The 26,468-nt window shown below is 43.3% G+C and overlaps 1 protein-coding gene across 1 annotated transcript; it reads right to left on the bottom strand.

Annotated features, from left to right (window-relative positions):
* Nucleotides 1–228: 228 nt before the first annotated feature.
* Nucleotides 229–22,756, bottom strand: LOC307216697 (guanylate cyclase soluble subunit beta-2-like). The gene is made up of 16 exons (XM_079977189.1): nucleotides 21,874–22,756; nucleotides 19,266–19,339; nucleotides 16,370–16,464; nucleotides 15,607–15,767; nucleotides 15,017–15,116; nucleotides 13,482–13,702; nucleotides 12,920–13,031; nucleotides 12,195–12,298; nucleotides 11,020–11,236; nucleotides 9,752–10,072; nucleotides 8,729–8,877; nucleotides 7,088–7,234; nucleotides 5,885–6,039; nucleotides 4,498–4,712; nucleotides 3,509–3,619; nucleotides 229–1,890 (listed from the first exon to the last, which is right to left on the bottom strand). The coding sequence occupies exons 1-16, from the start codon at nucleotides 21,874–21,876 to the stop codon at nucleotides 1,739–1,741; spliced, it is 2,337 nt and encodes a 778-aa protein (XP_079833315.1). The 5' UTR covers nucleotides 21,877–22,756; the 3' UTR covers nucleotides 229–1,738.
* Between the last annotated feature and the right edge of the window lie 3,712 nt (nucleotides 22,757–26,468).

Genomic DNA, 26,468 nt, shown 5'->3' with positions numbered 1-26,468 from the left:
CAGCAAAAAAGGCTGGTGTTGTTCTGGGCTGAATCAACAGAGGTGTGGTGTCCAGATCCAGAGAGGTGATGGTGCTTATGAGGAATTGTTGAGGGAGTTGGGGTTTCCCTACTTGAAACATTTCACAATAACGAGGCCTTTGGCAAAGAATGACATTCTTACTAAAAGATCACTTTGCAAGTGATAGGCGCTTCCTTTCATGCCACAAAAGCGAGTGCTAATTTGATGTCTCATATAAAACATTTATTGTCCAAGTAGAAACTATACCAAACACCAGGAAGGTGCCTTCACAGTGACACTCATACAGATCTGCATATATGGAATTTGCTTGGAAACCAGCCATCGATTTCCAGTGAGCTATGCATGGCAACCATGGCTGCTAACCTTTTCTGATTTTTACTAACATGGGTAAAACTAAGATATAAAACAGTTGTGGGTGAAATCAAAATACATTCTGTTCTCTTTTTTTCCATGTAATGCTAGTGAAGGTGTTTCAGGGCCTAGTACAGGACTGAGGGGACGCGGGTGGTGCTGTGGGTTAAACCACAGAGCCTAGGACTTGCCGATCAGAAGGTCGGCAGTTCGAATCCCCGCAACAGGGTGAGCTCCTATTGCTCGGTCCCTGCTCCTGCCAACCTAGAAGTTCGAAAGCACGTCAGAGTGCAAGTAGATAAATAGGTACCACTCCGGCGGGAAGGTAAACGATGTTTCCGTGCGCTGCTCTGGTTCGCCAGAAGCGGCTTCGTCATGCTGGCCACATGACCTGAAAGCTGTATGCCGGCTCCCTCAGCCAATAAAGCGAGATGAGCTCTGCAACCCCAGAGTCGGCCACGACTGGACCTAATGGTCAGGGGTCCCTTTACCTTTACCTTTTACAGGACTGAGGGGAGGGGAAAGGAGCTATGTAACTCTTTCCTTCCAGCTGCAAATCCTTCTCTGGGCTGCTTTCATCCTTAAAAGGAAAACACGCAGATCCCTATATCATACTGTTTGTGTATGTGGGTGTAGAGAGCAAGAGGGGCAGGGGATATTGGGCAATTTAAATTCTAAGTGAAACAGCTTCCACTGACCATTGTCTTAGGGGTCATCCACACTCACCTTTTGCCCCATGCTTTCCCAGGCACAGGACCATTCCTGGTCCATGTCTGAGCTCTTTGTTTTCCTCCACCACTTTCCCCAGGAAGACTTTAGCACTGAATCGGAACAAATGGCAATTTGCCACTTGCTCTGATTCAGTGGTAAAGAGTGGGATTTTGTGGGGAAAGCACTGGGGGGGGGGCGCTTGAGCACAGAGCTTTAAAGCGCAGAGCTGTGCCTAGAAAACTCAGCACAAAAGCAAAGTCTGGATGAGCCCTTAGTAAAGCTTAAATGCACTGCCATGCCAATTATATCCTCCTATGTTTCTACTTTCTTTTTCTTTTTTTTTTTTGGAAGTCAAACACAGTTTGGGGATAAGGTGACAAAGACTTTTAAATACGCGGACATCTGGAGCACAACTCCCTTCAATCTCACACAACAAGATGTGTCATGTTCATACACAGAAAACAAGTCAAGACTGCAAACAGGGAAATGCCCAGAGTTTGCTTCATTATTGCTACCAGTGATTTCAAAATATGTCAATATCAGTGCACTTGATGTACTACTACTGTGTGCGAAGTCAGGACTCCAGGAGAGCAACAGCAAAACATTACATTACAGAACACACTTGTACTCTTCGACTTTAAAACTCAGGAGCTTCTTAAAGCAAATTGCAGAAATTGGATCGGACGTTCCTGATCCGCGGAGCCGCTGCTGCTGGCTTGCTTCTGCCTTGTGTAAGATGATAAGGATCTTTGCTTGACTGCTGGTCACCATGGAGACTTACATTGGTCTCTGAATCACGAGGTTTGCCTGTAAAGACATGTTCCTTCCATGAGAGCTCTTAAAGATGGCGGGCCCTGTCTTAATAACAGCATCAAGCCTGAGTCTAACATGATCTTGAAAATCTGGGGTAATTTTAAAGCCTGAGAATGGAGAGAACCGCGATGAGAAGCTCTGTTTTCAGTGCCAAGTGCTATGTGCTACATCAGGGATACCCAATGCAGTGCCCTCCAGATGTTATTGGACTCCAACTCCCATCACCCCCAGCCAGCATGATGGGAGTTGTAGTGCGACAACATCTAGTGGGCACCGTGTTGGCTATCTCAGTGTTATGTTGAAGGAATCCTCTCCCAACACCCCTCTACACTCCACTCTGTGGAGAATAAACCCTTTTTAGGTGTCTTCTTGCCTCATCAATATATATTTGAGTACTATAGGACAAAGATTTTGCTTGGAACACATTGAGAGATTTTCTTTAAAAGCTACTCTGAAACAGCCTCCCATTTCACAGGGGCCACAAGACCTGCTGGATAGAAATACTGATATAAAGTTTGAATGAGCATTTTTTTCATCTAATACATGCTATGGCTTTCCAGACCATGTATTCTTGACAAAAGAAAAGAAAAGACATTTGCACCATAATTCAATCATTTTATACTGCATGCATTTTCTAACACAGAGCTTCATCTCTCTAGTAACATGAGAATGTACATAAAACCCAAAGCTAAAACAAGCAAAAGTCAGGCTTCTTGCCTTGAAATATCTCCAGAAGCTATAGGTTAGTTTGTGGGTTGGACTGTTTTCCTTCTTCCCAAATGAATACCTACCCTTGCTATGCCTCTACTCAGCCACTAACTTGAATGTGCTGTGATTTGAGAGCCAGTAGCGTGAATGCAAACTGGTGCATCATATGATGTCAGTATCATAGAATCATAGAGTTATTTATCAACATCAAGTTATTTCTTAGTGCAGGGCAACAAGGCAAACATGACTGCTGTGTCTCCCATCAAAGGTTGAAGTTATTGGAATCCTGACAGGACTGTCCCTGGGAGGGTGGGGGCAGGGCAAATCATCACACTGTGCCCCCCACATTGCTGCCCTCTTCCCTCTGGCACCCATCCTACTCTTGATGGTGAAGGTGGTGGCAGGGTGCCCCTCCATGCCCCAGATTACATTCTTTCTGTTGTCATTCTCTGTCTCCACCTCTTCCCTCCCTGCCTTCCTGTGAGGAGACCCATTGGGTGGGTGGGAGGCGGCTTGGCAGGGCTGGGCAGGCAGCTTGGCTGCTGGCCTTGGTCACTGCTACCAAGGATAGAGCCCCTCAGGACCATTGCCCCACCCCAGAGGTGGGGTGTATCATAGCCCCATTCCCACAAACCCTAACTTCTGCCTGACTTCTTAATACAGTGGTACCTCAGGTAAAGAACTTAATTTGTTCTGGAGGTCCATTCTTAACCTGAAACTGTTCTTAACCTGAAGCACCGCTTCTCTAATGGGGCCTCCCGCTACTGCTGCACCGCCACTGTGCGATTTCTGTTCTCATCCTGAAGCAAAGTTTTTAACCCGAGGTACTATTTCTGGGTTAGCGGAGTCTGTAACCTGAAGCGTCCGTAACCTGAAGCGTATGTAACCCGAGGTACCACTGTACCTGCGAAGTCCTTTGCTCTTGATTCATTTCTTCCTTTGACGCTGGTGTGTGCTTCTATGGGGCTATCTGCATATTTCATTGCTATGATAGGAAGCGATGTCTCATCTGAATCTGAAAAGGAATAGAAATAGGTACGTGTCATTTATTTTTTACAGCTGGGTCCTGCATCAAAATATTGCAGTATGGCTTCTCCTGTTAACTTTTCCAGTAAGTCAGCCATGTCCTCCAACACAATACTCCATGTTGTTTTGCCTTCCACCTGGTTTTCTGTTCCCCACCCCTCAAAATTCAGTCAGCTTTCCATGGTTAGCTTGCTCACTTCCCTTGGAGTCCCTTGTTTCGCAATATCAAAAAAAAAATATTTTATGTTTCTGTTAACTTTGGAGTTCCCTCAAGCCTGCTGATCTCTCTCTTCCTCCCTCTCCCTCTCTCTCTCAAATATATTTTTATTAAGATTTCTTAGTTTACAAAAATACCCGCAATGTCTCTTTTTTCAAGCTGCGTTTTCTACAGATCAGTTTCATTTGTTGTGAGACATTAGCATTACATTAGGAAGAAAAGGGGGGAAGAGGTGGAGGGAGGAATGGTGAGTGGGGTGGGGTGGCCCTGCTTCTATTCTTCTACTTAATGTATGTGTGGGGTTTTGTGTCAGCATCACATGTGGGTTCTCTTACTATTTGCTTGTTGCATTTCCTTGGTAGTGAGAGATGTTGGGGGTGGCCTAGGGTGTGATTGGTTGTCTTTGGCTGGCTGTAGTGAGATTTGTTTTTGTGTTTGAGTGGTGTGTGTGTGTGTTGATTGCTATTATTGCAGATTGATTCCTGTGCTGTGGGCAGATTCTTGTTGTTATCTTGTTGGGCTGTGTATGTGATAAAGTGCATGATGGGTGATGCCCTGCTGACAACATAAGCAAGGGCACTCATGGCCTGAGCATCAGAAACAGCAAAATGATGAAATAAAAAGGAGTCCATTTGTTCTCCTTCCTCTACCTTGTGGACATGTGCTTTGGAATGCTTCAGCGCTGCACTCGAGAGACAGTTGAGCAGATTCATGGCTGGGAACAGGATCCCTCGGTGGTCTTCCCATGACCTCATCCTCAGTTGCCATTGTATTTCGGACCAGGAAGTAAGTGTGCATTTTCCCTTTGCCCTTTACATCAATTTCTCCCCTTTCCATCATTTCAAAATTCTTGTCCTTTAGGCACCTGAAACATAAATAAAGCAGCACATCTAAGCAGTGGGTTATGAAAATGGCGCAATGACAATAATTATATCAGCCTCTAATGTGGAAAGTTCAACATAGATAAGGTTCTATTGAAAGACCTGGAATGGTGACACAATGGTAATTTAACTAGCAGAAGCCTATAAAACGACATGCATTGAAATGCTTGACTCATGGCTATAGAATGATGGCTCTGAACTCACAGCCCAACACCTTCAAGCACAGGCTCTGCACCTGCCTGAAATATTAGTGGTGTTATGACAGTGTCCTGAATGGCATGAACTGTGCCTGCCCTTTTGTCAGCACTTAGCAATATCACTGTTCTTATACAATGATGCTTATGTCCCAGTGTTCAGTGCAAATTGGTGGGGGCCATTCAGGTAAGATGCTATAAATAAATACTAGAATCTAAAAAAAATAAAAATCCACTCATTCAGAATTAATTAAAGTCAATGGCTATTTTCTTTAAAATGCAGAAAGCGCAGGTGGAAACATGCATTTTATTGCAGTAATTCATCCCTTCACAGAAGCAAGGATTCTTATAAGGCTTCTTGTCTACATTAATGCCTTTCTCCACATTGTTCTCTTGTAACATGCATTTAAAGTACATCTCAGCCAGGGCAGACAAACACGACATTCCATGTCACCACCCAAATTGCTACACTAAAAATGATCCCACTGCAATTTTCAGCAAAACAAGGATCTCACGTTAACCCTAGGGGATCTTGAGTGTGGAAGGTTGAATCTACACCCAGAATCTAAGGATTCTTTTTGGATGATGTTGATACAGCTAGGTCACCATCATCTGTGAACAAATCATTTTAGGAACTTCTGTGCTCTAAATCGTGCCATCATCTATCTTGTATTTTCAAAACCACAACCACAAAAATCACCATTCCCCAGTAAAGTAGAGCTCAACAGCCAAAATGTAAATGACATGTATTTTTGTAGGAAGGAAACATTTGGTAATTAACTCCACTAATTTGGGAACAAATCTAAATACTTTTAAAGTAGCTCCAATAAGAAATCAGACACTATCCTATCACAAGGGTGGGTGGGTGTGGGTGCTCCCCAGCAGCTGATATTCAGAGACATATGCCAAGTCAAGAGTTCAGTGCAAAGCACTATTAATGGATTGTCTCAGAGCTTACTCACTGATGAACGCTGGCACTCAGGTGAATTTTGCTTGGTACCCCATGGCTCTCCATCCGGGATGCTATATTCACTGTGTCTCCAAACAAGCAATAACGTGGCATTTTTTCTCCAACAACTCCAGCAAGGACAGGCCCTGTGTGGATCCCAACTCTGATCTGAGCAAGAGTTTTTTGGGGAAAAGATCACTTCCACAACAGGTTTCGTTTCAAGCACAATCTATCCATAAGTTCTAAACACAAACTAAACAGTCACAAGCCATAATCCACAGTTCCCTATGATGAACTCTGTTTAATAATAATAATAATAATAATAATAATAATGTTATATACTGCTTCCATGCCAAAATGGCTTGTAAGCACTGTTGAACCCAGGCCATAGTAATTCTTCATAAAAATTGATACTATTCATAAGCATTGTGGTGCACGGTGGGAAGCAAATCTATCAGGCTGTTCTTTCTGAGAGACAGAAACTGAAGCTCTAGCCCTGAATTCAAAGGTCTGAAAATAAGTGCAATTCTCTCGATCACGCTTGCAAGGACATTACTACAGCTGACACAGGAGGACACGATCTACCAGGAAGGTCTTGCTCAACATCCCCAACCCTTTAAAAGAAAATGGAGTTATTGAGTACACAAAATGGGAACTTCTATAACTGGAATGGGGGAATCTCAGGCCTCAAGACCAATCCTGCAGAGACATTTGTGTGTGCTCATGGTCTCCTGTCCTTCTAGCCCTTGTATCTCACATATAAAAACAGAACCTTTAGCCATATATCCCCCAGTCCAAATCTGTGTGCAGAGACTAGCCCTCCTGCATGATCAGGGATCCCTGTTGTGTTGTGTTGCACAAGCCAGCTCCACACACTCATCCCTTTGCATGAGCAAAGCTTCCTGTTCCCTTGAACTGAATTATGGTACCCTTGCAGGGTTCAGAGCTCTGTGTGCACATTAAATATCTTGCAATTGACAAGAACTGATGGCCTTTGGGACGTTGGTCTTTAGTCATCCCAGCAAACTTGTCAAGCCAACCAACGGGATCTTTTACATACTGGCTTTTTTTTATTATGACAGCCTAGAAGCCTACAATTTACTGCACATGATGCACAAATCAAGTCTGAGATTGCTGATCATTATGGCCCTACATTGCGTCATCTCCATTTGCAAATAGTAAGCAGATAATGTGCATGTGTCTATTAGCTACTCACTTGAATAGGATTCCCAGACACTGGATTCTTTATGTCTTTTGCAGCTATGATCATTCCCAGCGCAAAGTTGGCAACCCGTTCAGCATGTGTGGATACAGGCACAGGAACACCCCCTACTACCATGTAGGCATCTCCTATGGTTTCCACCTTTAAAAAAAGAAGCGGACAAACCCTGCCAGGCCAATAGTCTCTGCCTGAGCTTATTATTATTCCAGGGTAAGTGCCTGGAACCCCTGGAACCTCGCACCGCTCAGATTGGGGTGGTGTGTTAACACTATAAATACTTTTACAAATCAATGAATGAATTGTGATATTAGTTAGGACTTGCCTAATTATTTTAAGATCTGGTTTCGGGGAGAGAGGGTTAGTGTGAAATATCGTTAGCATGGAATTCTAACATTTTTGATATTCAAATTATTTTAACACGTAACATTGCTGTTTTGAACAATAATGCAAACTTTTTTTGTTCTTCAAGAAACTAAAGCATTACAATGCATTCTGTTTGTGATTTTGCGCGGCGTTTTTTTAAAATCACGGCCACCCTCTCTTCTGATACAGCTACTGATAAGCCAGTGCACAGAGGCCATAGAATGGACCAGGGCCTCAGAGGAAAACAGTCAGGATTCTTGCTCCCTATAACAACACACAGGGTGACCTCAGAGTCCAAAAATGGTTCCTTACTCCAGGTTTCCCCTAGTAGCTTCTCAGCACAGGATCCTCTTTCTTATATGCAGTCCTCATAAATTCTCTCTGGCATCTCAGGCTTGCCACAGAGTTTGTAACCTCAGATTTACTGCCCTCCCCCCCATCCCTTTCTTTCACAGATGTTTCTCTCACAGCTGTCTCACCCTGACCTTCTGCTTTATCTCTACCACTCCTACCACTCCTCCCCGCACCCCATTTTCCTATTCTCCCACTCTCAATTCATATTCCTTCCAAACAACCTCATGGGGCCAGAGGTCACCTTTGCTTTTTATCTCTCCCTTGCTGCTATGTGCTAGTCAGCACACTTCCTCCTCAACTTCCTTTGTGCATTTTGCTGCTGCTACTTGCATCCCACTCCCTCAGGCCCACCTGATGTCTTTCAACAGGCTGCAGTGGGCATGTTGTGAGAGCCTTGCCCACATTGTCATCGCAAAGACATTTCCACCCCCACCCCCACATTAAGGGTAAGCAGACGGAGAAGATGCACACACTTTAGACAGGATTCAGGCAGAGCAAAGCAAAAGGAATGGGGGCATCAGAGCCCAGGTATCGGGAATAAGACAGGAGAATTTTACCCATCTCTTTTCTCCTTTCTTTTATAGGGGCTGCTGAGAAGGTGGAGCCAAAGAGAGCAGGGAATTACAAGGTACCAAGGGGGGAGGAGGAAGAGGAGGGGGTAGAAATGGTCCTTGACATCCAGTGGCGTAGCGTGGGGGTGCAGGGGGGGCCGGCCGCACTGGGCGCAACATCTGGGGGTTAGGGAAATCCACGGGTTAGGGGGCGCAAATCCACGGGTTAGGGGGCGCAAATCCATGGGTTAGGGGGTGCAAATTACTTGCCTTGCCCCGGCTGCTGATAATCCAAGCTACGCCACTGTTGACATCTTTCCCCCTAACATCACTTTCATTAAATTGTGGCTGAACATTTGTCACTGACCTTGTAGACATCATGCACTGTGGTCAGCCTGTCAAATCGCAGGTACATCGCATTTAGCAGGAGGACAATCTGAATAGGTTCGCACTGGGCACAAATGTTGGTGAAAGTTACAACATCGCTGAATAATATGGTGCACTCTTTAAACTCTCCTGCAAGCCCAAAAGGACAAAGGTTAGGGGTGGGGATAGTTTAGTGAATAAATGTGGTCAAGACTTGTACCTATACTCAAGTTATTCATTCATTCCTAGATATCTAGATCTTGTAATAAAAAATAAATAAATTATGTAGCTAAAATTCATGCACCTGCACAGCAAAAGATCCAAACAGCCAACTATAAAATTATATATACATATGATATAGCCTGGGGATGGGGAACCTCTAGACCTCCAAAAGTTGTTGAACTCCATCTCTCACATTAGCCCCAGCCAGTGTGGCCAGTGGTTTGGGATGTTGAGAGTTGTAGTCCAACAGAACTTGGAGAGTCACAGACTCTCACCCTGATTTAGGCCAAGAGTGGTTCAGTCCTTTTTGTTATAAGAGTTAAGCACATGCTTAACTCTCCATCCATATAAAAACAAGAAGAGCATTGCTAGATCATATCAAAAGTTCATCTGGTCCAGCATTTAGTTTCATAGTGGAGAACCAGATGCTTCCTACAAGCTTCCAAAGCAAGACCTGATAAGAACAGCCCTCCCTTGTTCTTTCTCCCCAGCATCTGATATTTAGAAGTATGTGCCCTCTAAACAATGGAGGTGCTCTGGGGAACACCAATGAACTACCTTCTTCCCTGACTATTAGCCATACTGTCTGGGTGGGAGACTGGAGCTGAAGTTCAACAAATTTGTGAAGGACCCCAAGTTTCCAACCCTTGGCATTAAAATGAATGGCTAATGGCAACATTCGAATAAGGGGGAAAGGGAGCCTGGACCAATTTTTCTCTGAAGTTTCTCATTTTGGCCTTCCTTAAAAGCTAAGCACCTGCACATTGGCCCCAAATGTTTTATCTGCCTCACGCTCATTCACCTGCCTCGACTCGTTTCCCTTCTTTGAGCTGGTTGGCCACATGCTTTGGGAGCATGGCGTAGAGAAGGGCTTCCGTCTTTTTCTTCTCCTCCTCGAGATGCTTTGACAGAATCCGCAGCTCCTCTTTCTTCCTCTCGAGCTGATTGGACAGCTCCATCTCAGCCAGCCGCTGCTGGTTCAGAAGGATCAAATCCCTGGTGACATCATGGGGGGCGATGTCGGCGATGTGCATGTGCCTCTCTTCCAGCTCATGCAGCGTGCGCAGGAGAGGGGAGCAAAGGTACAGCATGCACTGGGCAGACTCCATCCAAATCATCTGACCTGATTAAAAAAAATACAGAATCACAGGTACATTTCCTGCATGCCATTCATTCTAGTTATTTACGTTTTTGGTTGCTGTTCTTTCCCTCCAGATTATATCTGCATTGTTAAACTTCCAACCCTTCACTAGACTTCTACTCCACCCAGTGTCAGGAGGTCCTACACATGAGTAGGAGTCTAGCAGAGACACATGCCCAACTGGCATGTTCTCTCCCCCCTGGTCGGTCGGGAGATTCAAAATCTTTCTCCAGTTTGAACATCACAGCGACTGGCATGTTCTCTCCCCCCTGGTCGGTCGGGAGATTCAAAATCTTTCTCCAGTTCGAACATCACAGCGACTGATACCTCAGAGGCATCAGCACACTTCAGGATCAGCAGAATATAGGCAGTCAGCGTTCAGACTCAGTAGCACAGCTTTTTGGCTAAACTACGTTTATTAACATATATATACCTGGAACATCGTAACTCAGCTCCTTCCTCTTCAGCATCATACAGCAAAGAGAGAACAAAGGACAAATGTCCTACATCACGGAAACACAGTAGTAAAAACATCCTGTCTTCGTCACTTCCCACAATGTGGAATGAAAACATACACCGTCATGAGATAAAGCCAATCCCATGACTGCAACATGGGAAAAGAATCCTAACACCCAGAACATATAAAAAGTTGTCTCAATTATTACAATGAAGACACAATTTCAGAATTCAAGGGGAGGGGAGAGGGTTAGGGAATAGATTTGTGGGGAGGGTGTTCCCATATTTGCTACTGTCCAGGCGACAGGCAGTGGGGAGTAACAGTGGGTGGGGAGTGGGTGTCCCACCCCTCAGAACTCGGCCTGAAGCAAGTGCCTTAACACTCTTCAAGGGTTGCCCAGCCCTGCAGCCAGCTCTTCATCTAGTCGCCTTAATCATGCCTGACCCCGATATTTATGGAGACAATGAGTTACCTCTCAGTTCTAACATAGGACGCTGCTTCCAAGATTCTGGCATCATCTCCCTCTTGGTCCGGAAAACAAATTGGCTGTTGATAAATTTCTGGACACTGGAGATGGTGAATTTCACTTCAGGACGTACGATACTGAAGTATTGGTTGAGGTGGATGCCTAGTGTCTGAAGGCCTGGCACGATCTTTTGAATGCTGACTCCGGCTTGCTTCACTCTAAGCTTAAAAGATAGAATCACAACTCTTTAGCGTCAACCCCCCTCAGAATTGTCTTGCAATCCTACCTCTGGAGTAAGAACGAGAACAGCCAGCATGGAATGGTAGCACCACAGAGCCAACCACCTGGTAGCATTATCACTAGGTTGATAGGGCAGTAGCAAGGTTGGGGATACAACTCCCATTGTCCATGATCACTGGCCAGGCTTGCTGGAGCTGGTAGGAATTGGAGTCCATCAACATCCAGAGGGCCAAAGGTCCCCCATCCCAAAGGTAAGGAAGCATGAGACGGAAGTCCACTATTTCCAACCCCTTGCTGCTGCTCCGACCATCCTCCATGAGTTGGAGAGTGATCTTCTGAAGTGAGGGGGCCTCTTGTACACATGAAAGCTTTGCTGTTCATTTTAGAACCCTGAATGCATGCAGGGAAGGGACATAAGGCTTCCTGCTTTAGAAGATTGGCCTACCATTGATGGAACACCATCAGAAGAGTGACAGGGGGCAGAGGCAGCACACTGATCCTCACAGCACCCATCCCACGCCTCTCTACTTAAAGGCTGGAGTGGATTTTGCATTGTCTCACATAACAGTATTGCTGAGACCATGCTGGAATAATGGTGAAAAGTAGGCTATAAGACGAAGCTTGATTGCCGTCTGGGCAATTTTCAGCAGCTAACTACTGGAAGGGTAGTTATTAATCCCGGTATTAATATATTATGAAACAGAATGTCTCAGGTTAACTTATCATGCGAACAAGCTTCTAGGTCAACAGTAGGCAGTAGCAGTAAACAATTTATTACATTAGGTGATTGAATCTGTAATCCTATGCCTACTTGTCTTGGAACGAGTCCCACTGAACTCACTGTGATTTTCTTCTGAGTTGCTATGCAGAAGATTGTGTTGTAAAATGGCTGTGTTTGGTTCACATATGTAGGGAAACAAGTTATCATTAGTTTCACTCACCTCTTCATCAAATACAATGTGGAAAGGAAGCCCATTGCAAAATGTCTTCGGATCTATGCAAAGGGTCTTAGGATAGACAGGATCAAATCCTTTCAGAAGTCGTCCTGCAATATGGGGGGTGGGGTGGTAATTTCAGTCCTACCATAATTCCCTGATAGAATCAGTACCATTATTCAGGTAGCATGATTCTGCAAGATAATTTAATTCTCATTCATAAATAAATTCATTTCCCTCCGTCTTCCTCCAAGAACTCCATAATAATGTACACGGGGACCTTCCATGTATATGAATATGATGTGATTGGAAGAACAGGCTGAACAGGTTCTATAAATTAGAACCTGGGAAGGGTTTTCAAAAATAAAAATGTATGACATGTAACATAACCATTATCTTGTGTTTTTCCTTAATACAACGCGGTCGTTTTTACTGGGATGCCACCAGGGTGAAGTGGTTAGTGTTGGGCTAGGACCTTGGAGAACAGAATTCAAATCCCAACACAGACATGAAGCTCATTGGGGGACCGTGAGCTATTCATCATCTCTCAGCCTAACCCACTGCACAAGATTGTTATCAGGGTAAAATGAAGAAGGTCCACCACCTTGACCTCCTTGGAGGAAAGATGGGATAGAAATTAATAATATTTAATGAAAAAGCCTGGGTTTTAAATGCCATACTGAAAGTATTAATGAATGATGTTCAATGCTTTTTGAAAGTTACACTTTTACCTTTTCCTATTGTCACAATTCCTTTAATTGTTTCCCAGTGACTTTTCTTGACAGGGCATGTCGAAGGCGGGCTGGCTTTATCCCTGTTCTTGTTCGTGGCTCTTTCAGTGTCCTGTGGAATGAACCCAAAACAATTGCCAAACTGTTAAAATTTTAAAAGTGAGAAGTGTACAAGGTCTTTGCATCAGCAAAATAATTAATGTAATAATGGAAGGCACAAGCAAGTTAAATTTCTTCCTACTCTTGAATTGGAATGCGCTTGGGATATCTTCCAGTATCCTTCACTGTTTCGAACTCTTTGGAAGCAAATATCCAGAGTTTTGAGCATATGCCTGGATTCTGAAAATGAAGTGTCTTATATTGACACCTGTTTTCTTTTTTCAACAATAATAATAGTAGCAATACTAATAGTAATAGTAATTTCAATGATGATGATGATGATGATGATGTAGAAGAAGATGACAACCTATTACTTTAAAACTGCTTCGATACTATATATTTTATATATAGGTCTTCCTGCCAGTACATACGTGACTCCATACAAAAATGAATATCACAGTACCTCTTTATTCAGCTGTTTTTCCACCAGTGTTCCAGAACTTGAAAGAAACGGTGAAGAGGAAGAGAACTTATTTCGCCTTCTGTATGAAAATACAGGTTTTTGTGTCACAAGAAATACAATGTGTTCCTTTTTCCCTGTTCTTTCTTCTTCTTCTGACTGATTGACTATTTCCATGGAAATTTCAATGTTGAAAAAATCCAAAGCTGCTGCACCAATGATTCCTGAAGCAAAAGGAAAAAAAAACTAGATGTTATTGGGGATATGCAGTGATTTGTTCTGGATGCCAGTTTGATGCTTGGGGGTTCGAGTCTGATTCATTCTCTTGCCTCCATTCACAAACTGGGAATTTGTTGAATGGCTATAACTTTCCCCCTCTGTTAACAGAAGTGCATGAAATTTGCAGGTATTGTAGCCCATAAAGATTGGATAAAATCTGCTAAATTACAAGTAAATGGGTCCAGGGGCTCAGGTGCTACATACTTTTAAAGTGTTTCTGGAGTGAGAGGGGGGGAGGGATTTACTTTCTAGATAAATTTTTAAAAATCCCTCTGATTGCAAACTGGATTTGTCAGTGAGAGCAAAAATCTTCCTCTGCACCTACTCCCTACTCTGCCTTTTTCTTTCCTTTCCTCCATCACATCACCCTAAACTAATACTAAGCTTAGAGACGTTGCTTTTGCTTTTAGCAGACACTTGTTTGCAGCATTTCCCCCCATGTCTGGATCACCCATGTGCCACAAAGCTCATCAGGGGTTCCTGCTTCAACACATTATGATAGCACAATCCTCACCAACCAGCCTAGCTGCTGTATTATGGACAAATTATAGTGTCCAAGAAGTCTTCAAAGGCAGCCCAATAGATGATACAACGTAAGTTTATTTTCTAGCCAAAGGCCATGAAAACAGGAACAGTACCAATAAAAAAATACAGATCATACATCCATTATACCAGCCAACAGCCATGATGTAAAAGAAAGGTTACCAGAGACACCAAGAAACTCAAATCCAGATTGATTTCAAATTAAACATTTGACTCACCATAGCAATTTATTAGGGTTGTCATATGTCAGGAATTTCCCAGGTATGTCTGGGATTCAAACAGTGATAGTAGCATCCATGTGGAATTTTGAAAAATTGACAAATGTCCAGATTTTTGCCAGCAGAACCAGAAAGTGTGTATTTGAGTATCACTCTTTGCCTCTTTGGGGTGAATTTTACATCTTGAAATATGGCAACCGTAAATTTATGACATTTTAACTAAGTCCTTTTTCCTGTTTGTTTGTTTGTTTTTCAGTCAGTGCATAGAGGGCCAGTCTTTGTTACAAAGCTATTATTCTCTAAATAAATATATAATAAGAATGATGGCAGGAATCAGCACGACATCACACCACTGGGACAATTGCTAGTTTATAGCGAATGGAGGGTTTGGAAGAGGTCTGTAAAGAGAAAAACACAGTGTGCAGGACATTCAGAAGACATTAATCCAATAGCTGACTATCCCACCTTTCAAAATCCATTCCAGAGGAAACTACATACCTGGAACAATATGGCACAAGCCTCGCCTGTCTGAGTAATAATGCAAATGCATCGACCCATCTTCATTCTTTTCCACCCTAAATGAAGGAGCGTTCATTTCCTGAAAAACACCCAGAGTTCTTAATAATCACACATCTCATATTTCAGCTTATTTTTCAATATTGCCCTGAAGCAAATGGGCAACCTTCCTGGGCACCAAATTAAGCACATGATCTGGGCTGTGGTGGTGGTTCTACCAAATTACAATCAAGGTGTGGCCGAAATTAAGCTCACTATTGAACAAATATAGAAAAACAAGTTGTTGTCCAAAGTTCTAAGAGGTAGGGGGCATTCCATGAATTAATGTTACATCTCTCTGGATTCTTCCCCCCCCCCCCCCGCAAAAAAACTCTGACTGGACTCAAGCACCTATGCTCCATATGCAATGGAGAAAGGCAATCAAACAGCAGCTAAATATTTCCAGCCCAAGGTCAATACACCCAAAGTAACTAATCAGTGAGAGTATGTATAATAATCATAGACATATCTCACATTATGCTGCTGTGAACATGTGCTGTGTATGTAGAACCACAAAAGTTATTTCCACTTACCTGGTAAGACAGACTTAGGTAGCTGTGCAATGCATCCAGATTCTCTATAAATTCATAGAGGTTCCCTCCCAGAGTCCGCAGCATATGGTCATAACCTGATCGCTTGCAGAATTCAAAGAAATATTCTCCAAACTGCTTCAGGACCATATCGGGGGGAACATCTGGGAAAATAATTGTCTATTAATTAATATTATAGGATCAAGAACCCAGTTTAACTAGGGCTGTGTATGCAGCACACATTTAAAGCACATGACTTTCCCGAAAGAACACCAAGAACTGTAGTTTATCCCTCACAGAGCTACAATTCCCAGCACCCTTAACCAACTACAGTTCCCAGGATTCCTTGGGGAAAGTCATGTGCTTTAAATGTGCTTTACAGTGGTGGCTGATGCAGACCCTCCAATACTTCTTTAATGAAAATGGGGACATGCTGTTCCATAATGATATTATATACCCCACACATCTTACTGGGTTGCCCCAGCCACTCTGGGCAGCTTCCAACATATATAAAAGCATAAGAAAACATTAAACATTTTTTTAAAAAAATCCCTATACAGGATTGCCACCTTCAGATGGCTCGGGGGTTGGATAAGTCCAACATTTCTGCAATGAAAACAGGGACATCCTAAGGAAAAGTGAGATCAAATCAGAAACCAGGATGGCTTCTCTAAATCAGGGATATCCCTGGAAAATAAGGACACTTGGAGGGTCTGCTGGTGGAGTGGTGCAGACAGAGCTGCATTACTTTCCAAGCCATACGTACCTAGCATTTTGCATGCATTATCAATCAGCTGCATTGTGATTTCATCTCTGTAAACTTCAAAAGTCAAAAAGGTATCCTGTACTCCAGTTTGGACTCTGTAATAGAAATAAATATTGGCTGGCATTTTAATAACATTTTTAGGGTTCAGTCTCTCATTCAGTCAGCTGGCCTGCCACTACTGGACCCTCTTAGGATCAAGCCATGTGATGAAATTTTGGGCAGTATTCTGGCATATAGTTCCAGAGCTGGCTCAGTCATTAGAGAGGATGAGGCCATTGCTTCAGGGAGCCAAAGCCCTCCGGCAGCACACTCACGGGTGTCCCACCTGCCCGCCACCTCTACCATCGGCAGAGAAGCACCGCTGCCTCCGATGCCAATTTTGGGCACAATTACATCTATTTGGTTGAGATCTCATCGAAAATTGGCCCTGATGGCTGTGCAGCTTCTCTGCCCACAGCAGATGAGAAAAGGTGCATGGTGTCAGCAGAACAGTTGGCAGCATCAGTAGAAGGCATGTGGCAACAACAGCAGCACTTCCTGTTTTGCTTCAAGCAGTGAAATGAGACATTCTGCCCTGCTGGTATAGCTCTTTCCCACCATTTTCATGAGGTAATCATAAGGGAACAGAAGCACACAGAAGCACATAAAGGGTAGTGACATGTCCTATGACACCTGCTGTTGTGTCATGCCATGGTCCCTGGTACAAATGCAATTTACTGTGGGATAGCTGTATAATAACAACAACAGCAGCAGCAACAACAACAACAACAATAATATTTATATGCCACCCATCTGGCTGGGTTTCTCCAGCCACTCTGGGTGGCTCCCAACAGAATATTAAAAACACAATAAAACATCAAACATTAAAACTTCCGTAAACAGGGCTGCCTTCAGTCAGAGAGTTGTTTATTTCCTTGACATCTGATGAGAGGATGTTTCACAGGGCAGGTGCCACTACTGAAAAGGCCCTCTGCCTGGTTCCCTGTAACCTCACTTCTCCCAGTGAGGGAACTGCAGAACTCTCAGAGCTGGACCTCAGTAGATCCAGATGTCAAAAAGAACAACAACTACCAGACTTTTAGATGACATCTGAAGGCAGCCCAGTTTAGGGAAGCTTTTAATGTTTGATGCATTACTGTATTTTGATATTGTGTTGGAAACCACCCAGAGTGGCTGGGGAAACCTAGCCAGATGGGCGGAATATAAATAAATTATTATTATTATTATTATTATTATTATTATTATTATTATTATCTAACAGAAAGCCACAGTTCCATACCACAACAGGTAATGCAATGTAAAAGGCATGTTAGAAACCAGGGAACCAGGAGAGTTGCACTAGCATTATAACCAAGGAAACTAATGCAATAATCCCAGGGTCTCAGCACGCCCATAGATAATGCTGAACTTGATGGGCTGGCGGAGTGGCTCAGTATAAGGCAGATTCCTATGCTCCTAAAATGTGGGCCTTGAATAAGCCCATAGCAGTCAAGAGAATATGTCCAGAGGGAGGGAGGGAGAATATAATGCTTTCAGTTAGAGTTAATAACCCTTCCTAAGGATGCCTGCTGTAATACTTGCAAAATTTGATGTGGCTTCATTCCAGTATGATGAGTTTTCAGCCGCTGCTCTGTCACAAAAATGTTCACCCAACCACATGCCATTCTATATCATTTTGCATAACAAATAAAGCAATTAGAGGAGAGTAGCATTATGTGATGAGGCAATCTCTTGCCTTTGTTTCAGTAATTGTTTCAGGTTATCCTCAGAGCAGGGAAATCATTCTCCTGCAATATGGTATTCCTTCTACTTTCACTTAAATATTCTTTGGCTAAAGGCATTTTCTTCAGGGGCGGGGGACAAATGCTGAGTCATTATGAGAGTCTTGTGCTTCCAGATGTTAGGCATGTATGTGCTTTTACTCTCCTTTGGGGTGCTACAATTCTATAGATTTAATCTAATGGGTAGTCCCTGTATTCAGTCTCTCTGCTCTGAAAGCCATTCATATTGCTATGAGTTGTGGGGATTAGGTTGCCTTGGCCCTCTTCTAGTTCCTGGAATAGCCAGGCTAGCTTCCTGGTGAGGTGAAGAGCCATTGAGGGAACAAAGGAAGTGGCTTGGTGCCAGAGAACAAATGGGTGGGCCCCCTCCCTGAGCTGGTAGTTAGAAATACAAAGGCAAGAGATGAAAGCAGGTGGAAGGCTGAGAGAGAGAAAGAGGTGCTTGATTTCTGCTTCAATCCAAGGCTGTGTCTTTGGGGGAAAGCAAAAACCTCTTGGGGTGTTAATTGCTGTGAATCTCTCCATTGTGGGCTCAGGTTGTATATATGTGTAAATAAACCATACATCATGAAGACACCACAGTGTCTGCTGTCCCTCATTCTGAAGAAAACACAAACCCTCGGTAAGCACTTGGGACCCTTAGAATCTCACACCACCCAGAGATTGGGGTGGCATGCAACAATATTCCTTTCCTGACTGAGTAATGTTGTGTCTTTGCAAAATGCTGCCATGGTATCAATTCCCTCCACCCACCCCAATCCCAGGGCTCTGAATTCTGTTGGCAGAGTGTACTAGGCTTTGCAAACATGGTGCCCTCTCTAGATGATTACGATAGATCTACAACTCCCATCAGCATGGCCACACTGGCTGAGACTGATGAGAGTTGTAACCCAAAACATCTGGCATGCAGTAGGGTTGGCAAAGGTTGGGGTAGACAATACTGGGATCGACAGACAGACCAAATGATCCACCTCAGTAGGACAAACTCCATATGCTCCTGTTATTCACTAGGCTTATGTCTAAGACTATGATGTGTTGGTGGGCATACAGCGAAGCACTTGTCAACGTGTATGACTTGTCAAAGTCTATGAATAATTCCTCCAGGTATAAATTACCTTAATTTCTCCCATACTTCTTCACCATATTTTTCAACCACCAAAGACTTCAGGCATGTATTGATGAAGCCATACTGCAAAAGCAAATGCATGAAAATGGGGAAATAGAAGATTCTCTTTTAAAAAGCTACATTTGCATCACATTGGATGATATTTACATTTATATTTATTACATGAAACTTTGGCTTGCTTTTACAAAACAAATACGCATCGAATACAGAATCGGCCAGATAATGAAGTTTACTATTAGTGTCTTCAGGCTTATTTTGCTGTAATTCAGAATTTTAAAAACGTAACATTATAGTCTACATGACAGACTTGGATAGATCAGTTGGTAGAGCATGAGACTCTTAATCTCAGGGTTGTGAGTTCAAGTCCCACAATGGGCAAAAGATTCCTGAATTTCAGGGGGTTGAACGAGATGACCCTTGTGGTCCTTTCCAACTCCACCATTCTATGATTCTATGACTGTGGTTGATGAGTCCAACAACATATTGAGGCGACCATGTCAGCCTGACAGTACTGAGCTAGATGGACCAGTTTCCTATGTTCTTGCTATTCAACATCCTTACCGGGCAGAAGCACAGAAACAGGAGCAAAACTGGCTAAGATTTATAGGTTGAAGAACAAAAGATGTTGGAAATGCGGAGAAGTAGAAGGTGACTTCTACCATATGTGGTGGTCATGTAGCAAAGTGAAAGGCTTTTGGGAATTGATCTATAACGAACTTAAAAAAATCTTTAAATACACTTTTCCCAAAAAAACCGAAGCTTTTCTGCTAGGAATGACGGGTAAAGAAATTAAAAAAGAAGATAAGACATTATTCCTATATGCAACAACAGCCGCAAGAACCATGTTAGCACAAAATTGGAAAACGGAGGTTATACCCAATATAAGTGATTGGCAGGTTAAAGTGACAAATTATGCCGAGCTCGCTAGAATAACAGGAAGACTAAGGGATCATGATGAACAGAAATTTCATGATAATTGGAATAAATATTGGATCTATATTGGAACTAAATTTCAGATGACACTGGCAGGGTTGAAATAACTCTAACAGTAAGGGGTTACTATGTAAAAGAGATAAAATACGTGACCATAGAATTTATCTGATACTTACCAAAGGAGTGGAGGGAAGTCCAAGGCTCGGCAGAGCCTAAAACAACTGTGTATTATACTTATGATTTGTGGAGTGGATATAATATGTGTAAGTTATGTAATGGATTTTGTATATGTTTATATGTATATATGTGTAATATTAATAAAAATTTATCATAAAAAAAGAAACAGGAGCAAAGGAAACAAACACACCCTTCCCTTAAAAGTCAGGGAAGAATTTGCCATTTTCCTGATTCAGGGGCACACTCTCTGCATAGCTTTCTCTGTATGTCTGCTTGATTTTTTGGTACTGTTACAAAGCATATGAGAAAAGACTCTACTTTAGATGTCCAGTAATAGTCGTGCAGATTAGTAATTCAGAATATGCGCATCCCCAGAAGAAGTGCCTGATCAAAATGACCTGTTTGGGTCAGTACAATTACGGTGAGCTCTTGCCCACCCGCTCCTCTTAGTTTCCTATTCCCCCAGTTCATCAATAAGCACTTTTCTTCTGGACGCCCTCTGAGCTCCTTAAAAAACGAATGTCCTCCACAATCCCCACCCTTTACAAGTTTGCTGCACAGGGAGCCTTTCTCTCTTGCCTCCTTCTGCGTGCCTCCAGGATCCATAAATAGGAGAAGGCATCAAACGCTCTGAGGTGTGAAGCAGAATTGAATCAGCCCCGAATCCCACCAAGCTTAGAGATAAGCGCGTCTTGATAGGCTGGCGGTCTTAGTAACCGCAGCGCCTCTCTGCCCAGCGGCGCTGATGCGTCTCCAAGCCGCTAACTGAATTGCCAAAACCAAGCGCTGTCCTAGCGCACCACAACAAATCAGGGGCAACTGGGCTTGTCCGTTTTTGTTGTTTGTTGTTTTTTTAAAATGAGAATGTGCGTAATACTCTTTTCTTGACTTTTACTTGGCGCGAGCAGACGCTTGTGCGCTTCGGGATATTTTATTTACTACCTCCTGAATCCAGACCGATGTGCGGCCAGACGCCCCCTATTGACATCAGCCACAGTTCCTCGGACTTCATTGGAGGCTGGGTCGGCCACTGACGCGAGGAGGGAGGGGACAGCTACAGGTTGCCATCTCCAGAATCTATTGATGCTGGTCCTCCAGCCACTTGACTGACGGGCGTCGAGTGAACGTGGTCGCCCTGCTCGTGGCGCTGGCTTCTGCCAAGATGGTCTTGGCAAGACTTTAGCAGGGTCCTCAGCGCCCTTGCTCCAAAGTTACTAGGACTGCTCCGGAGCAAAGTAGCTTAGGATCCCTTGCTTTTCTTTCTCTCCGGGAAAAGCAAAACAGAGCTAAACTGGCAGCAACGCCCCCCCCCCCCAACTTCCCTCCCAGATTCCCACTGCTCAGAGGAGGCCTTTTCTAAAATCGATTTGACACAAAGTCATCGGCATCTCCTCCGGATCCCGGATCCCTCTGTTAACTTTCAAAACAAAAACCACCCGTGGAAGATCGTTGGGGGTCGGTGGGGGAGACAAACAGTCGCTACTCACCATTCTGGCGCATGACTCAAGCGGTAGAACCGTGCAACATTGCTTTATTCCCGTCGCTCAGGGTGATCCTTCTGGCTCTCTGCTCCTTCCCCGGAGACGCCACGTTAGTTCGGGGACCCTGGCCAGCTCCTTTCCGCGGGCGGAGGCTAGGATGTCGTGACACCTTGGAAGGAACCAGCCTCTCCTCGAGGGCTCGGAAATCTGAGCGGCGAGCCTGCAGCCCCCATGCTCACTCCCCACCCCCCACCTCTTCTCCCGAGCCTCACAACGGGCTTGTGGCTCTGTCCTTTCTTCCGCTGCAAGGTTACGATCGGCCTGCCACGAAGTCACCTTTGACTGCCTAGGATCTGAGCAGCCCCGTCACGAAAACAGCGCCTCTTTCTGAGCGCTGCATGACTGCAGCGCCTCCATCTCTAAGTGCCGGAGCGCAGCCTTGCCTTGCCTGAGTCGTTGCTTCTGCCTGGAACTGAAGGCGCTGTCCAGGGGTCTCTGGTGCTGAAATGGAGAGCCACAAGAGCCGCGAAGAGGCTGATTGGCGCCTTCAAGCCTGCGGGCTGTTTTAGATTACATTTCACGCATCTGATGGAACCGGCTGTGGTCTAGGGAAGCTTACGCCACAATGAATTGGTTAGTCTTTAAGGTGCCAGAAACCGAGGACGGGCCATAGGTCTGGAACAGAGCACATGTTTTGCATGCAAAAAGGTCTCAGGTTCAATCCCTTGTGTCTCCAGGTGGGGCTGGGTCAGTGTGGGAGATACTGAGCTAGATTGTTTACTTATTAAATCGATATGCAGCCCTTCCTCCCAAAGCAGTTCAGGGCAGCAAACACACAAAGGATTTCCAGTGCAGATGCAGACCGAGAAAGATCTCTGCTTTGAAAGGCTTGTTGGAAGATGAAAGTCTTCAGTAGGCACCAAAAAGACAATAGAAATGGCACCTGTGGTCTGGCTTAGTATAAGGCAGCTTCCTATGTTCCCAAGACACTTTCTGGTTTTTGCTGGGACAGAATTCATGCTGAAGGGTGGCTCTGCCATGCTGGAGAAATAGTAGCACATTTCCCACAGGGGCTGAGTCCCCCATGAACCTCAAAAATGCTCTTCAGTGGTCATCTTGGAGTGCTTTCAATAAGCTGGGGGAAATGGGAGAGCTGCTTATCCTCCTCCCTAATCTAGATGCATTTGCAAAAGAGACTTCACCATAAAAATGTGCAAAACCTCTGCGCATTTTGTTTTTGTCATGAGGTTTCCGTGGTCTCAAAGGAACGTATGCATGTGGAACTAGAATGTCTCAACAGCAGAAAGTAAACAACAACAACAAAAGCCAAACCTGCTGAGTTATTTATTGTACTTTTCTGCTGTGATAATAGGACCCAAGTCTTCTCAGATCCAGACACTAACCAGATCTGTATCTGCTTAGCTTCAGGCAAGGTTGCATCATGGTCCTTCAGACTTTGCCAACAAACCCCAGGAAAAATAATTAACAGATAAACATCAATGGCTCCTGTTCTACCTCCACTGTCAGAGTTAGGATGCCTCTGCATCCCAGTTGCTGGGAATTGCAGGTGAGCAGAGTGCTATTTGGCTGATTTCCAGCTAACATGCTTCACCCAGGCATCTGACTGGCCAGTGTGAGAACAGGATGCTGGACTAGATGGGACATTGGTCTGATCCAGCAACCTTGCCTTATTTTCATAGGTAAGAATCACAATGATTCTCATGGTTCAAAATTGTTGTAAACTGAATGCTAGCTAACCTTGACCATGAACAGATATGACTAGGTCCTTCTTAATCCATATTTTGCCAAGCGGCTTGTGTTTCTTCCTCATGCTCCTTGTCTTTTGTAGATAATATGAAAATGCATCATCCTAAATGAGCAGATCAGTCAGCTGCGAAACTAATACTGAACTTGAAAGATGTTTTCTCTTTAAACCCTTAATGAAAAATCTAGTAGAGGAAATTCAATTGCTACTTTGGAAAATGCACATAATTATTATTCAGATTCTACAAGTCTTACAGTGCAAGCCCTTCCATGTCAACTCAGAAGTAAGTCCTACTTAAATCAATGGAGCTTACTTCCAGGCAAGTGGGGCTAGTATTGTAGCCTTGAGCCCATTGAACTCAGTGGGATTTACTTAAAAGTAAACATAGTATTACACTGCACATTTTTTTTAAAAGATACTAATGATAATTTGTCCCTAGACACTCTCTTTAGATCCAAAATATGTAATTGCACTACAACTCATTTTCAGCTACAGTTAACAATGAAGACGGGGATCTTTCACATTCCATTTATTCCTATATTCATATTCTGAATAATTTATTAGACATCAATGTGTTTTGGTTTTTTTAAATGCTGTTTGCTTTCTGTTGCAGGTACTCCTCATTATTTCGGTAACAAAATACATAACTGTTTCTTTTAAAAAGAGAGAATATCCAGCTTTGGCATGAGCAGCATTTGCAGAAGGGACATTGGCATATCCAAGTAATGCTGAATTTTGGAGTAATTTCATGCCTGGCATCTGAGGATTTTATTTTTGGAAAAGGCTGCTGTGTTCCCTGAATTGAAGAAGGACTGTGTAATTTGTAAGCGTCTGGGCTATGATAAAGTGCAGTTCCACATGCTTCCCCATTATGGTTTAAAGCATAGAAAATAGAGTGATTCATTTGGCTGTTGAAGAAAAACGGTTCTTAGTTCATCAGCAAGGCAGCAAGAGATCTGGCAATACTGTGGCCATGATCCAGCAATGAAACCTGCATGCCAAGCAAAGCATTTTCCCTGTGGGCAATGTGAATATGCACACAAAACCTCTCTGCATGTGAGATCTGGAGGTAAGCCAACTCATGCAGTCCATAGTCTGCCCTCAAAACATCCATTCATTGGATAAGTGTTTCATTCTCGTTATTTCACACAATCCCCACCCCCCAATATTTTTCATGGTTTCAGTTATTCATCTCAGGCTATGTTGATGTTAGTACACTGTACAGTTATGGGTACATTTAGCAGTGCCAACCAACGCACACAATATGTGCTGTAGACAGATGTAGTTGTGGCCATGGTGGCCGCATGGGAGTCTGCAATGCTGGATCTTCCCCACATTTTCCAGATTTTCCTGGACATTACCGGGATTTCAAAGGCAGAATTGACATCTAGGTGAAATATCTGAAAGGTGGTGCTTTTTCCTGGAGCTTAGGCAAGTCAATCGAAAAACTGACTTTGGAGTTTGTCAGTAACTTTCCTTAAAAAAAAAAAAAAAAAGCTTTTGGGGTGTCCTGGTTTTTATTTTTTGAAATATAGCAACCCTAGTTAAGGCCTCTTGAATCCCAGGCTGGCAAGGACACTAAAGAGGCAACTGCAAAATGAGGCCCTTTGGGTTCATTTGTTTTTTATCCAGGTGACCTGCATATCTTTCTGAGACGCTGAAGATAATTGGTAAGGGATGAAACATTTCCAAAAGGATGGATACACGGTATGGTTACTTCCTCCGTGAAATCCTTCTGGAAATGTTTTGATTCCTGGTTGAATAGCTCTACTTTAAGAAGCCAAAACTTGCATGAACAGAAGCTAAAATCAAACACTTAGAACAATCATTTTAGCCTATCCGTGTGTGTGTGTGTTTCTAATAAAACAGGACCATATTGATAGTGTAATATCTTCAGTTTTACCACTAGAGGGCATTCCTTCCAAGTGTACATTTAGATGTGTAGCCTGAGTAGAAAATAGAATGGCTATTTCTAAATATTTAGGTTCCAAATACAGCGGTACCTCGGTTTACGAACTTAATCCGTTCCGGAAGTCCATTCTTAAACCAAAACCGTTCTTAAACTGAGGCGTGCTTTCCCTAATGAGGCCTCCCGCTGCCGGTGTCCTTCCACCATTCGGATTCTGTTCTTAGACCGAGGTAAAGTTTGAAAACCAAGACACTATTTCCAGTTTGGCAGAGGTTGTAAACCAAATCATTCTTAAACCAGACTACTGTTCTTAAACCAATGTACCACTGTACCAAGAACCAAAGCAAGAAGCAGGGAGAGATACGGTTTTAAATGCAATAATCTAAACTGATTATAGAATCATAAAATACTTTTGCATATACATACAAACATACACACACATTAATTAAGACAGTGAAAGTTTCAGCTCTAAAACCAAGGCAAGAGTGCCAACTACTTTAACTGCCTGCCTATTTTATTTTTTATATCCAGATTAGGTTTGGATCCTTAATTTTGACTCTCAACACAAAGTCCTCCGATGAGTGCAATTCTCTCATTCCATTCATAGAGTGAAAACATAAGATCCTGGCCAGAAGTCCATTAAATAAATACCAGCCCTTAATTTCCACTAGCCCACTTGAACCGTAAGAGCACACAGAAAGAGTGGTCAAACCCACTTCTCCCATCCTTTAACTTTATATAGCCTTTTATTATAATAATAATATTAATATAATAATAATAATAATAATAATAATAATAATAATAATAATAATAATTTATACCCCGCCCTCCCCAGCCAAGACTAGGCTCAGGGAGGCTAACACCAAATATATAATACATTAAAAACACAAAATCAAACAATTGATTAAAATACAGTTCAAAATCACA

This window comes from Podarcis cretensis (genome assembly GCF_951804945.1).
Source record: "Podarcis cretensis genome assembly, chromosome: 5".
Classification (NCBI taxonomy): Eukaryota; Metazoa; Chordata; class Lepidosauria; order Squamata; family Lacertidae; genus Podarcis; species Podarcis cretensis.
Note: the sequence above shows the minus strand (reverse complement) of the source record. Positions and strands in the feature narration are given on the sequence as shown.